The sequence below is a fragment of the Heterodontus francisci genome, chromosome 7, assembly GCF_036365525.1.
Source record: "Heterodontus francisci isolate sHetFra1 chromosome 7, sHetFra1.hap1, whole genome shotgun sequence".
NCBI classification, from domain to species: domain Eukaryota; kingdom Metazoa; phylum Chordata; class Chondrichthyes; order Heterodontiformes; family Heterodontidae; genus Heterodontus; species Heterodontus francisci.
The window spans coordinates 43,057,773-43,072,196 of NC_090377.1; the positions used below are offsets into that span (position 1 = coordinate 43,057,773).

A 14,424-nucleotide genomic window follows, 5' to 3' on the forward strand; every position below is an offset into this window, starting at 1 on the left:
CCAACTGGCCCTGGCAAGGTCAACTCAACTGACCTTCATTCGAGGACCTTCCCCATTATGGTTGCTCCTGGCCCACTGCAGTCGCAGCAGTGGCTACCACTCCCAGTGACGCTGCTGGGACTGAAGAGCTGCCGGCCATCCGATTAGCTGGCAGCTTGTAGGGGCGGGACCTCGTCCCTTAAAGGGATGGAATCCCCGACGACAGGCAATTAATTGCCTGAGGAACATAAAATGCAGTTGGGGCTTCCATGACCGGCCAAGGTGGGGTTGCCTCCGACTTTCTGGCTGGTGGATGTGGCCACCACCACCCCATAAAATCCTGGCCTTTGTATGAGTTTAGTTACCATTTCCATCTTTTGATACAGCTATGAATCTGCAAGTAGCTTCTAACTGGTTTGTATAAATGTAAAATTTCCACATTGAAGATATTAGACTCACAAAAAGAAAACCAGAAAATGCAACAAATTTAGTTAGTTTTAAGTTTTGTAGCTGTCTGCATGGATGGTCTAGTTATATAAACTGACACAAGCAAATTTAAGGACTTGGTGCACATTGGAAATTCAGCCGTGACTATCTCTATGACACATCCAAGTTACAGGAAAGTTATAGGGACAATTTTATAAATTCCAGTTACAGGCAGGTAGCATGGCCTGCTTGCTGTGCATATCAGGAAATCAAAGGTGTGCAGCAAAAAGTTTTCCATTCATTAATTTTCATAGACAGGAAATTGTAGATAGTGCAACTGCTGTTTCCCAATATGTGCAGCCAGTGGGCGAGGTTTCTGGCTGATAGCACACATTTGTAAAATGGGTTCTAAAAAGACCATGTCAAATGTATGCAATAAGGCGTCATAACCACCTCTCTTGCTTTATGGAATACCATCTAACAGAAATTGTTCCAACCTACAATTTGATCTCTTGTTGTCAACTGCGACATCTGTGTTGGGGAAAACCAGTACAACTTTTCTAAGTCTTGCGGCTCCCTCCCACCACCCCCTATTACTTGTGAGGCATCTATTATTGTGAAAGTTGCCTTTAGCTGCATCCTGTTGTTTTTCCATGTAGGTGCATTCAGCCAAGTTCAGTGTCAATGTAAAGTAGTTTTGGCATCACTCTGACACTATACTAGTGTAGAGTTAATTGGGTATTAAGGCCTGAACTGATATCAAAGCAAAGCCTCATCCAAGTTTCACATTCCACTTATTCTGATGTAAGATTCGGCCTTGATTGCAGAGTCAGGCTGTATTACTGCTTCACAGTTGCAATGTAAAGGGAAAAAAAAAATTCTCTCTTCATTCTGTTTGTCATTTTACACATATATTTATTGATATAATTTGTTGTTATAACTGAAAATTCTGATTGTGCTGCCACACTGCCAGAATCACAGATTGTTGGACTTCCACTGTGAGTCAACCCTAATGCTGACCTGAGCCCAGGTCCTGCAAATGAGGTAATTAGCATGAAGGGTGTATGTCAATGATATATACACACTCTCTGTGCTGTGGGAGAAAAACAAGAAATTATGGGTCCCATCCCGCCTAGATAATGGTGCTTTATGTTGCCAGAGGGCTGTACTGGCATTGGTTATGCCCTTTTTACATATGGTTGACTCTCATTTCCTTCTGAAATGGCCAATTGTTTGTTTGTACTAACAATCGCTCAAGAGAAGGTTCCACCACCATCTTCTCAGGGCAGCTAGGGATGGACCAAAAATGTAGCCTTGCCAACATTATCCACAACCTGAAAACAATTTTTCTTAATTGTAAAAAATAGCACTGAAAGTCACTGGGGGGTGAAATTGGTCAACACCAGTGGTGCAGAATGGGTTCACAGCAGATTGGCGGTCCACTAACATCAATGGAAAATAAAGTGGGCATGATGTAAAACGGGCTGCCGATTTGCCATTTTGCGCTTCTGCCATTGACCAATTTCACACTCACTGGCTCTTTCTTTGAATTGCTAAAGTGTAGTTCTTACCTCCATGGGCAAAACAGACTTTCAATTTGGGAAATTTTTCAAAGATTCCACCGAACAACATACAACACATTGCTGTGGTTGTTTCAGCAGGCATACCTAAAGAAGAATTAAATTAGAAAGTAGTTTCATATTGCAGGTCACTCAGTCTTTAAAATGAGGGCTGAAGTTTGTGCCCTATTCATAACTTTCTTTTCAGGGTTTTAGCGTTTATGTGATCTGGGGAGGCTGTATTCGCTTGCATTTAATTCTGGGAAAAATAAAACATTTAATTCCAAGATCAGTTATCCATATCCATATCCTAATAATTGAATCACATCTTTACTCAACAGATAAAGGCTATTGCAATGAATAATTTGTTTCTTCTAAATTGAAATGTATATATATTAGCTTGGCATTTACCTTATGTGATAACTTGAGTGTTATTGTTTTGTCCTTTTTATCTACCAATTTTCACTGCTTCTTCTCTCCTGAAGCAGTTGATTTCTTGCTTGGATATAGTTCCATGGCAGGCATAGTTTTGGCAGGCAAAGTGAACATCACACCTAAGACCTATCCTATGCTTATCCAGCATCTGCAGTTTCACCAATAATGAATGATGTTGGAACACTGACAGATCTTTTTCTGCTTCCTGATTCAGGGGCACTGGAATCAATTGTGCAACCCCTAGACCTGGCCTGGCTAGGATCAGCTCATTCAGCACAATTTAAGGATCTGACCTGCAGCTTTCCAAATTTGCTTGTATGATTGTAAAATATTGACTCTTCCTGTTTCATGCAGGATAATGGAATAGTATCTGCCATTAATTTCTCAATAGCCATTTTTCAAATTGAATTTTCAATGTCAATTTTACCATTAGATAATTCCACAATAGTAGAAAATTAAGTTAGAAGTTGTAGCACAATTTCCGGTTATTTTGGCAGCCAAATACAGTGTTGTAATTACTCGTTCTGGTCAGCAGGCTGAGTATAACTTTACAGTAGAGCTAGCACTGCCTTCTCCATGCAATGACAGTGCTCATGTTTTAAAATCATGAGAGATGAGAAGCGAGGGCAATGCTAAATATTATAGAACTTGTTTCAATTCAGGTAATAAAGGCATTAATGTAGAAAGTCCAGGCCAGAAGAAGGTTTTGTGTGGCTTCATAAGTGACTTATAAATAAGTTTCTAATACTTTTCATTTGTTTATTTGGTTCAAAGGAGTGCTTTGAATAGTTCTCTGTTTTACAAGGTTTGCTTGTATGAACACACGAATTAGGAGCAGGAGTAGGCCATTCGGCCCCTTTGAGCCCGCTCCACCATTTAATAAGATCATGGTTGATCTAATTGTGGCCTCTCCACTTTCCTGCCTACCCAGGACACCCTTTGACTCCCTTGTTAGTCAAGAATCTATCTACCACTGCCTTAAAAATATTCAATGACCCTGCCTCCACTGCTCTCTGGGGAAGAGAGTTCCAAAGACTCACAACCCTCAGAGAAAGAATTTCCCCTCATCTCCATCTTAAATGGGCAACCCCTTATTTTTAAACTGTGGTCCCTAGTTCCAGTCTCTCCCACAATGGAAAACATCCTTTCAGCATCCACCCTGTCAAGTCCCCTCAGGATCTTATATGTTTCAATAAGATCACCTCCCTCATTCTTCTAAACTGCAATGGATACAGACCCAACCTGTCCAGTGTAAAGTGGGTTCATCTTTAATACTATTTTTAGACAAACCCTTAGCTTGTGGATATGTGTATGCACAGACACCGTTTTCATAATAATGTTCATCACCTTTCCACACAATCTGCTGATTACAATGTTACATTATTGATTTTTCTAAAATTAAAGTAGCCTCGTGCTGGGTGTAATAGCGCAAATATGAATCTTGGGTAATAAATCACATCAATACACTCATAAGATTATATCGTGAGGCCAAATCAGGTACTTTGCTTCCCTTATGGGCAAAAATTTCATCTCTGAGACTTTATTTGTAATATTTTGACATCTCTCAGCACTTTCAGTTGTATAATTTTCCATGCCATAGCTACAGACATGATACTTTATTCACACAGTTGAGGGGCCAAAGCAAAGAAAACACACTTTCAAATATCAGCACTGGAACTTTGTGTGGTCTATCTCATTCATAAAACATTGCATGAGAAAGGTCTTTGCATTGTTTGGAAAATATCAGCATGTGTATTACTAGCTACTTCAGTATATATTTTATGTAATAATACATTGGCCTGAATTTTCCTTAAAATTCACCATTTCAGGTGGTGTACAGGCAGTTTGATGAGTAAAATGGAGTGTGGAGGCCTTCAATGGAAAATCTGCCCCTAAAAATGGCAGCCTCAATTTCTCACCTGTGATCTTAATCTACCTGCTGGAAGCACATCCTTTAAAAAAGCAGAGAGCATGTAGCCAAGTCTCCTGAGATTTTCCTGTGTTTCCACCCATTTACTGCCCTACAAAATACCCAACACTTAAAGTTGGTGGTATTGAGTGTGTATGGTCCCTCACAAGTGGGAAGAGATAAGAGGTGAAAAGCCAAAGAAGTACAATTCTGCAACACTGATTTGACTGTGAGTCACTTCCACTACTTTGAAGCTACAGTTTCTGAGCATTAACAGGTCAAAGTTTTCTGAAACAAAAACAGAAAATGCTGGAAATACTCAGCAGGTCAGGCAGTATCTGTGACAGACCTGAAACGTTAACTCTGTTTTTCTCTCCACAGATGAAACATTCAACTGAGGCCCTATCTGCCCTCTGGAGTGAATATAAAAGAGTTCTGATGAAAGGTCAGAGACCTGAAATGTTAACTCTGCTTCTCTCTCCATAGATTCTGCCTAACTTGCTGAGTATTTCGGCACTTTGTTTTTATTATAAAAGATCCCATAATGCTTTTCAAAGAAGAACAGGTATGTTCTCTCGGTGTCCTGGTCAACATTTATCACTAACTAACAGAACAAAATAAATTGCTATTGTTTCATCCAAATGATAACTCTTATCAACAACATAGTCCTGTACTGGAGCTTGAACCGACAACCGTTTAACTTAGAGGTAAGAGTGCTATTATGGAGCTAAGGCTAATACGTTAAGGAGAGTGTGTTTTCCCCCTGACAAGTTGAAATTCTGCCAAAATGATTCTAATTAGAATGACCCTGGAAAATTTACTGAGATAAGTAATGGCTGCTAAGTCAACTTCAAGTTGAGATTTGACTGAAGCAGAAAATCGCAGCTAATGCATATAGATATCTCATGTTTAACTTAACAGAGTTTTGCTTTTGCTTAAGAATATAAAGCAATTGATTCTAGTCTCACTCTTCAAGATACAATCAGTTTTATAACTTTTTCTGGCAATTTTATTGAAGTAAAGAGCTGAATGTGATCTCCAGTCTTGTTGAAAGTTAATGAACCTTGAGATACTGTTTTGAGATTCTGAATATGCTCAGTGTGTGAAGAGTACAGAATCAGAAAATAATAGTTGATAGCAGTTCATTTAAAAAAAAATTTCTTCTGTTGTAAAATTCCATTCAGTATAATCCAGGTGTCAAGGTGCCTGTGCACATGAGTGTGAATGAGAGACAGAGAGAGGCCAGGAACTAGCCATTATGCAGTAGCTAGTTTTTGCCACGACCAGCAAAGGAGCAGGAGAATTCAAGGTCCAGGATTATCAGGCGGAGTGTGAAACAGAGGGCCAATATGCAGTCATCCATTATGTGCTACCACCCACGATGAATCTCATCCCGATAATTAATTTTCTTATTTTTGACTATGATCAATACCATGGAGGATCAGCTAACATATTGAAAGTGATATTCCTTTTCCCTCCATTTCCTGAGTAATCCTGTGCCACATATATTCTGAGTGTGGCCCGGATGACTCTCCCTCTAATTTTCCCTCTCTCACCTTGAGAAAGTATCTGGCCAATTCTTGGAGCGCTGCACAGTAGCATGCTTGAGATTACAAATTCAGTTTATGGATGATTACAGGATTACCTTAACCGGTGGTGTAATATGCTGGGGCTTGTGTGTAGATCTCTGTATTAATACTAACCTACAAGCCATGGAAGCCAGTACTTGGACATCCTCCCATCCGTCTTCATATCCCAAGGGTGTACAAATATGGCACATTTTAACTTCTCTGCAGCCTTAAAAGAAAAGCATTGAGAAGTGCTGAGTCTCCAAATTAATAATGAAATATCAAACAATGATACATAATTTTCTCATTTATCAGTTCCATGTACAGGGAAAAATTGTTCACTTGACAATCTGATACCATTTGCCCAGCAATAATTCCTAAATATATAAATAATATACAATATAAATAAATAAATACATACAGCATAGTATGAACAAAAGGTTTGCTTCCAACATGTCTCCTCAGTAGTGACAATGATAGGAAGCTTTACGTTATACACATAAAAAGCTGATCAGGAGACAGCTGGCCAGCTCAGATTTATAGAAATGCCATAAATTAAATGAGAAGATGTAAAAAAAGAAACCACAATTTCATCAATAAATCAGCACTTAAAAAATACTTTACTGATTCACATCAAATTTATTTTCACATTTCTCATATCATACCATCTTCTGGGCTGTTAATGTAATTTTTGTTCTGTTTTTCCCTTCCGTTCCCTTTCTTTGCTGGGTACTTTCTTAGTTGCTCTCCAACACCTGGCTCACGTAGCCAATTTCCTTGTGTGAGTCTTCACAGTGAATATCAGTACCAACTAAGACTTGCATTTATGTAACACCTTTCATGATCACCGGACGTCCCAAAGTGATTTGCAGCTAATAGAGTACTTTTGAAGTATAGGGCTGAATTTTATGGCCCACTACCCCAATCCCCCAACCCCAAGACGGATTCGGAGATGGAGGAGCCCATAGAATTCCAATGGGGTTGGTGGTGGTGGTGGGGGGGAGGGGCGGAGGTCTCGTCGCCTCCCTGTGGCAACGCAATTTTGTCGGAGGCAGGATAGGCCGACAACGGCCTATCAGAGCCAATTGAGGCCCTTAACTGGTCTATTAACAGCCACTTGCAGGCCTCCTCCTGCCGCCGCTGGGATTTAACCTGTTGCGGGGGTGGTGCGCTCTCTGCCACAAGAGAAGGTCGCCCAGTAAAATGAGGTGACCTACCTGCGGGCTTGCGGGGTGGTGGGGCGGGGGGGGTGGCCCTCCGCTGGGGGCAATCTGTGGCCCATGGAGGGTGCCCATTGGGAAAACCTGCAACTCTTTGAAGCCCTCTTACCTTGCACTTCACTCCCACCCTCCCACCTGCACTTGCCAGGGCCTTCCAGAAGGCCCCGGCAACCCCGCCTCACTTACCTTGGATGCCGGTTCCAGCACTGGGCCTGGGTCCAAGGCCTCTGCAGAACCTGAAGTGGCCACTGCTCCTGGTGGTGCTACCGATACTGCTGAGTTGCTGGCCCTGTGATTGGCCAGCAGCTCTCAGAGTAGGGGAGGGAAAGTTGCATTTGGTATTGGCATCAAGCTGGAGGTGGTGGAAATGACAGATGTGATCTGTTGATTACGGAGGCTGGTGGGGTGGAAGATGAGGAATTCTGGTTCTGGGAGTAAGGGGAGGGGTGAGAGCAGAAGTGCGTGAAATGGAACAGACATGTTTGAGAGCCCTGTGAACCATGGTGTGGGAGAACTCCTCGGTTGAGGAAAAAGACATATTGAAGCACTGATATGGAAGACTGCATCATCAAAACATATATGATGGAGATAGAGAAATTGGGAGAATGGAATAGAGTCCTTGCAAATAGCAGGATGCGAAGAAGTGTAGTCTAGGTAGCTCTGGGAGTCAGTGGGCTTATAGTAAATATTGGTTGATCGCTGTAGTATAAGGACCTGAAAGGGTTAATGCTGGAAACAGTGAGAGCATCCCCTCCCACTGTAGTGCTGATGATGTAATAGTCACATGGTAATGGGCTTTGGAAGAAGAGAGTAGCAGCATGAAGGATGCTAGCTAGAGAGGCTTGTGGAGACTGTAAATAGAGATGTGTAAATAATAAGTTATTAGTTGACATTATCCAGACTCCAAGACTTTATCAACAATGCCCTATCTATGCTACAACTACAACAACACACAACAATAACCTATCCTCAAAGGAGACAGAGAAGTTGAGGAAGGAAAGGGAAGAGTCAGAGATGTGAAAGCGAGAGAAGGGTGGAAATGGAAGCAAGATTGATGACATTTTCCAATTCAAGAAGACAGTAGGAAACGACCCCAATATAGACATCAATGTACCAGAAAAAGAGGAGGGAAGGGGCCTGAGTAAAACTCTAACAAAGAAGGTCCCACACATGCTTACAAAAAGGCAGGTATAGCTAGGCCCATATATGTTCCCGTAGCAGCACCTTTTATTTGGAAGAAGTGAGTGCAGTTAAAGAAGTTGTTCAATGCGAGAACAAGTTCAGCCAGGGGGAATAGAGGTGGTGGTGGATGGGGACTGGTTGGGCCTTCATTCATGGAAAAATAGACAGCGCTCAGACTGCCCTGATGGAGGATGGAGGTGTAGAAAGATTGGGTGTCCATGGTGAAAAGGAGACAGTTAGGGCCAGGAAACTGGAAACTGTTAAAATGACAGAGGGCATTGGAAGAGTAACAGATATAGGTGGGAAGAGAGGGGACAAGGGGAGAAAAATAGGCGAGATAGGAAGAAATCAGTTCTGTGGGGCAAGAACAGGCCTGAGCAATGGATACCAGGACAGTCCTTCTTGTGGATCTTGGGAAGGAGGTAGAAGCAAGCTGTTCGGGATTTGGGACTATGAGCTTGGAGGCCGTGGAGTGAAGATCTCCAGAGGAGATGAGGTCAGTGACGGTCTTGGAAAGATTGCTTGATATTCGGCGGTCAGGTTATTTTCCGGGGGAGGTAGGAAGAGTTGGCGTTCGGCCTCTACCAGGTAGAGGTCAGTTCACCAAATGGCAATGGCACCCTTGTCAGCAGTTTTAATGACAATGTTACATTTGGACCTAAGAGAACGGGGTGCTGCAAATTCCATGGGCAATAGGTTGGAGAGTGAGGGGAGCAGAGAAATTGAGATGACCGATGTTATGCCAGAAGTTCTCAATGAAAAGATCTAGACAGGGTAAGAGGTCAGAGGGAGAAGACCAAGTCCTTTATTTTATTGCCCAATTCAATTGTAGATTATGTGAAACCGCATCTACCATGCTTACTAAATTAAGGCATAAACTTCTGGAAATGTGAATTCTGCAAGACCTTCTTATGTCTATATTGAGCTGGATAACAGATATTTGACAATGCTATAAGTTAACTAGTTTTCTGATTTTTCTCTCCCTCAGGAATATATCTTGCTTCCAGCCTGTGCTGCAGCTACAAATTTTACAAATCTCCACTGAAACTTTGTTAACAAAAGATTAACATGGTCATGAATCTAAAAAGTTGTGCCAACGCCTTTATTAAACTCAGTGGGCTGAAATTTATACCGTGAAAACAAGAGCGGCCTGCTGTTGTGGGCTGCACGTTGCGGAGTCACCGCGATATTAAGTGCAGTGGCTCATTTAAGTAGCTGGGATGGACTGCCCCCTCCACCGCCATCAATGATGTGGAGGGGGTGGGCTGTCCGTCCCCAGAAATGGCATCAGATGCCTGTGCGCAGGCGCTGACACCATTTTTAAAGGGCTTCGAGCCCTGCCGTTCAATTTAAATATTTAAAGATATATTGATTTTAAAAAATTAAATACATTTATCTTGCCCCTCTCCCACCCTCCCAATAACCACATAATTAATTACTTGCCCTCTCACCCCTAAAACACTTACCTTGTCCCCATGACCTTCCCACCCCAAAGTGCATAAACTTTACACTATAACCCTTCCCACCATCCCCTATACCAATGATATGACTTTGACCCTGCTCCACTCCACTCCCGCACTGCGAAACCTACCTCCACCCCCCTCCCCACCAGTGTCCCGCCTCAGTTCCCTGGACGGGGATCTGAAGGCGCAGGAATGCCGGCCAGCGGCATAAATATCACACCGGGACACACGGTGGGAATACAATTATAATTAATTAATTCATTTAAATTTATTTCAATATGTTAATGACGGTCCCATCGCCAAGTGATGGGGAGGGTGCTTCCATGAGGCCTCGCAGCCGCCAGCAATATCGGGCCGGGCCCACCTTGCGTTGCAGTGCATTGCGGCCCTCTCCCAAAAGCATTTTCCGGTCCCCCACCATCCCCGACTTCGGGGGATCTGTAAAATTCAACCCTGTATGTTTCCCTCTATGCATTTACTCTTCATATATTTCTGAATTAATTCTGCATGTGACACTTTCAACATTTCTTTTAGAAACCTGTCATTGTGTAAATAATTTGAAGATATATCTGTGCTTACTGCATACACTGGATAAAGCTCTGGGCAATTCAGATCCCAGTCGTTGATATGGGAGCCAATTTGGATTCCAGGAAATCCTAACTCTTTTACGCAACGATGCATTTCCTGAACAGAAAGTTCTGGGTCCTGCATGGGCAGAGTACCAAGACCAATGAATCTCTTTGGGTGTTTACGCACTGTGGCTGCAAGGTCATCATTCAAAATATGGCACAGGTCCAGAGTGTCCTTGGGTTTTGCCTGCCAAAAAAAAAATAACAGTCTTACATTTAGTACAACTGGCTAATTTGTCTAAGAGAATGTATTTTGATAATTCTCTTAAATTATTCTCTGTGCAGATTAAAGTGTGAGTATCCACAAAGTTTCTCAAATCCTGAGGACTAATACAAATATATTTCTATGATTGTAATAAAATGTGTACAAATACATTGTACGTTACAATATGTTTGTCGGGGTGTCCAGATTGCCAAATCTTTTATTTTATAAATCTAAAATTATTTCACCAATCTTGGGGTTACATTTGGTTGGGCATCACAGGTTTATATGCATATTTAGTCAAATAGACAGGCCGCTTGATTGAAGTAAAATAGGATGTTTACAATTTATATACGACATATTATGACAACCATAAAGGTAAGGCTGAACAACCTGGAGCTCTTTTTTCCAGAAAACAGAACTCTGAGAGGTGACCTGATAGAACTCTTTAAAATTATGAAGTGGTTCAATCAGGTAGATGCAGAGAAGATATTTCCACTTGCAGTGCTAAAATATAAGATCGTCACTAATAAATCCAATAAGGAATTCAGGTGAAATTTCTTTACTCAGGGTGATAAGAATGTGGAACCTGTGATCACATGGAGTGGCTGAGGTGAATAGCATAGATAGATTTAAGGAGAAACTAGTTAAATACATGAGGAAGGAATAGAAGACTATATTGATAGGGTAAGATGGTACAGTGGGAGGAGGCTTGTGTGCAGAATAAATGCTGTTGGGCCAAATGGCCTGTTTCTGTGCTGTAAATTCTGTGCATTAAATGATCATTGATTGTAATCAGCAATGATTGTACGGGACACAGGAGCAATCCACTGCCTGAGATGGCTGGGCAAAACACATTGATGAAGGAAGAGCAGTGGATGTGGTGTATATGGATTTTAGCAAGGCGTTTGATAAGGTTTCTCATGGTAGGCTCATTCAGAAAGTAAGGAGGCATGGGATTCAGGGAAAGTTGGCTGTCTGGATACAAAATTGGCTGCCCATAGGTGGTAGTAGATGGAAAGTATTCAGCCTGGAGCTCGGTGACCAGTGGTGTTCCACAAGGATCTGTTCTGGGACCTCTGCTCTTTGTGATTTTTATAAATGACTTGGATGAGGAAGTGGAAGGCTGGGTTAGCAAGTTTGCCGATGACACGAAGGTTGCTGGAGTTGTGGATAGTGTGGAAGGCTGTTGTAGGTTGCAACAGGACATTGACAGGATGCAGAGCTGGGCTGAGAAGTGGCAGATGGAGTTCAACCTGGAAAAGTGTGAAGTGATTCATTTTGGAAGGTCGAATTTGAATGCGGAATACAGGCTTAAAGACAGGATTCTTGGTAGTGTGGAGGAACAGAGGGATCTTGGGGTCCATGTCCATAGATCGCTCAAAGTTGCCACCCAAGTTGATAGGGTTGTTAAGAAGGCGTATGGGGTGTTGGCTTTCATTAACAGGGGGATTGAGTTTAAGAGCCGCGAGGTTATGCTGCAGCTCTATAAGGCCCTGGTTCGATCACACTTGGAATATTGTGTTCAGTTCTGATCGCCTCATTATAGGAAGGATGTGGAAGCTTTAGAGAGGATGCAGAGGAGATTTACCAGGATGCTGCCTGGACTGGAGGGCATGTCCTGCGAAGAAAGATTGAGGGAGCTAGGGCTTTTCTCATTGGAGCGAAGAAGGATGAGAGGTGACTTGATAGAGGGGTACAAGATGATGAGAGGCATAGATAGAGTGGATAGCCAGAGACTTTTTCCCAGGGTGGAAAGGGCTATCACCAGGGGGCATAATTTTAAGGTGATTGGAGGAAGGTTTCGGGGAGATGTCAGAGGTAGGTTCTTTACACAGAGAGTGATGGATGCGTGGAATGCGCTGCCAGCGGTGGTAGTAGAAGCAGATACATTAGGGGCATTTAAGTGACTCTTGGATAGGTACATGGATGATAGTAGAATGAAGGGTAGGTAGTTAGTTTGATCGTAGAGTAGGCTAAAGGTTTGGCGCAACATCGTGGGCCGAAGGGCCTGTACTGTGCTGTACTGTTCTATGTTCTATGTTCTATATGTTATACAATTACCTCTGCCTCAGCTTATCTACTGCTGATATCCTCATCTATGCCTTTCTTACCTCTAGACTTGACTATTCCAATGCTCTCCTGGCTGGTCTCACCTTACACCCTCTGTAAACTTGAGTTCATGCAAAACACTGCTGCCCATATCCTAACTTGCACCAATTCCCATTCACTCATCACCTCAATAAAGAGGAAAGATTTGCAGGGCTATGGGGAAAAGACAGGGGTGTGGGACTAGGTGTATTGCTCTTGCAGAGAGCCAGCATGGACACGACGGGCTGAATGCCCTTCTTCTGTGCTGCAACCATTCTAAAGTTCAATGCTTGCTGATCTACGTTGGCTCCCAGTTCAGAAATGCCTCAATTTTAAAATTCTCATCTTTGCTTTCAAATCCCTCCATCACCATGCATCTCACTATCTTTGTAACCTCTTCCAACCCTAAATCCTCTGATCTTGGTGCTCCTCCAATTCTGTCCTCTTACGCATTAATGATTGTAATTGCTCCACCTTTGGCTGTCATGCCTTCAGCTGTTTAGGCTCTAATCTCTGGAATTCCCTCCCTAAACCTCTCTGCTTCCCTCCCTTAGGAAACTCCTTAAAACTCCATTTCATTTACCACGTTTTTGGCTACTTGTCCTACTATCTCCTTGTGTGGCTCAATGGTCTGAATTTTGTGGGCCCTCTTGGGACTGGAGCGGAGCCAGGTGTGGGGGGGGCGGTCCATAAAATTGAGTTGGAAGGCAGGGGGTGGAGTGTCCATCACTTTCCCGACACCTTCCAATTTATTCTGCGCAGGGAAGGCTGAGGACGACTTTCCCACCCCAGGCCAATTGAGGTTCTTAAGTGGCCAATTAATGGCAACTTAAGGGCTTCTTCTTGTCTCTGCCTCAATTTAATAGAAGGCGGATGGGCCCGCCACCATGGGGAGACGTTGTCAGATTAAACCTGGTGGCCTCCTAGCGAGGTCGGGGGTCCCTCCTTTGGGGACCATCCAAGGCCCCTGGAGTCCCCCTCTGTGGTGATTGCCACTCCCAGGGAAAACTCCTCCAGCCTCACCCAACGCCACCCCCCCCATCCCATCGCTGGAACCTGCCTGAATGGCCTTGGCGACCCTAACCCTACTCACCTGTCTTTGGGTCTCCTGACATCTTCGTACTGCAGGGCCTCCTGCAGTACTGGCAGTCGCAACTGCACTCAGTGATGCTGCTGGTACTGCAAAGCTGCTGGCCTTCTGATTGGCCAGCAGCTCTTGGAGGTGGGGGTTCATCCCTTAAAGGGACAGTGTCCGTGACAGCGGGCAGTTAATTGGCTGCCCACCGTGTAATTACAATGGGAGTCAGGTGGAGGGCTGTGGCAGTGTCTCCCCCCATTTTGCAGCCCAACACTGGGACCTCCATTGTCGCAAGAAAATTCAACCCAACATCAAATTTTGTTTGATAATTCTCCCGTGGTGCGCCTTGGAATGTTTTACTGTGTTTGAGGTGCTATATAAATGCAAATTATTGTTGTTGTCAGGACTGTACCTCCCAACTGTCTGGTCTCTACCATGCTTCTTGATTCTGGTTCTCTTTGTTTGAAGCCTGACTCTGTGGTGCATCTTTTATAAAGTCTGCTATTTACTTGAATCATTCCTTTCTAGTGCTGTATTTTAAAGTCCCGCTTCTTATCTGATTCAGAGACCCTTTTGACTCCCTCATCTTCCCCATGCTGTAGTAAAGTAAAGTAAAATTATTGAAGCAGCAAAAGTGGAAAAGTGCAGAGAAAGAGACCAGTGAGGGTGAAATGGAAAGAAGT

At 43.1% G+C, this 14,424-nt stretch overlaps 1 protein-coding gene across 4 annotated transcripts in view; it reads right to left on the reverse strand.

Annotated features, from left to right (window-relative positions):
* acmsd (aminocarboxymuconate semialdehyde decarboxylase) overlaps positions 1-14,424 on the reverse strand; it is a 47,586-nt gene that overhangs the window by 17,259 nt on the left and 15,903 nt on the right. For 3 of the 4 annotated variants that reach the window (XM_068035078.1, XM_068035080.1, XM_068035081.1), the window contains 3 exons: positions 10,321-10,557; positions 6,012-6,105; positions 1,977-2,072 (listed from right to left, as the gene is read on the reverse strand). In XM_068035078.1, coding sequence (XP_067891179.1) covers positions 1,977-2,072; positions 6,012-6,105; positions 10,321-10,557 — 427 coding nt within the window. The remainder of the gene's footprint in view (positions 1-1,976; positions 2,073-6,011; positions 6,106-10,320; positions 10,558-14,424) is intronic. The other variant, XM_068035079.1, reaches the window with a different exon arrangement.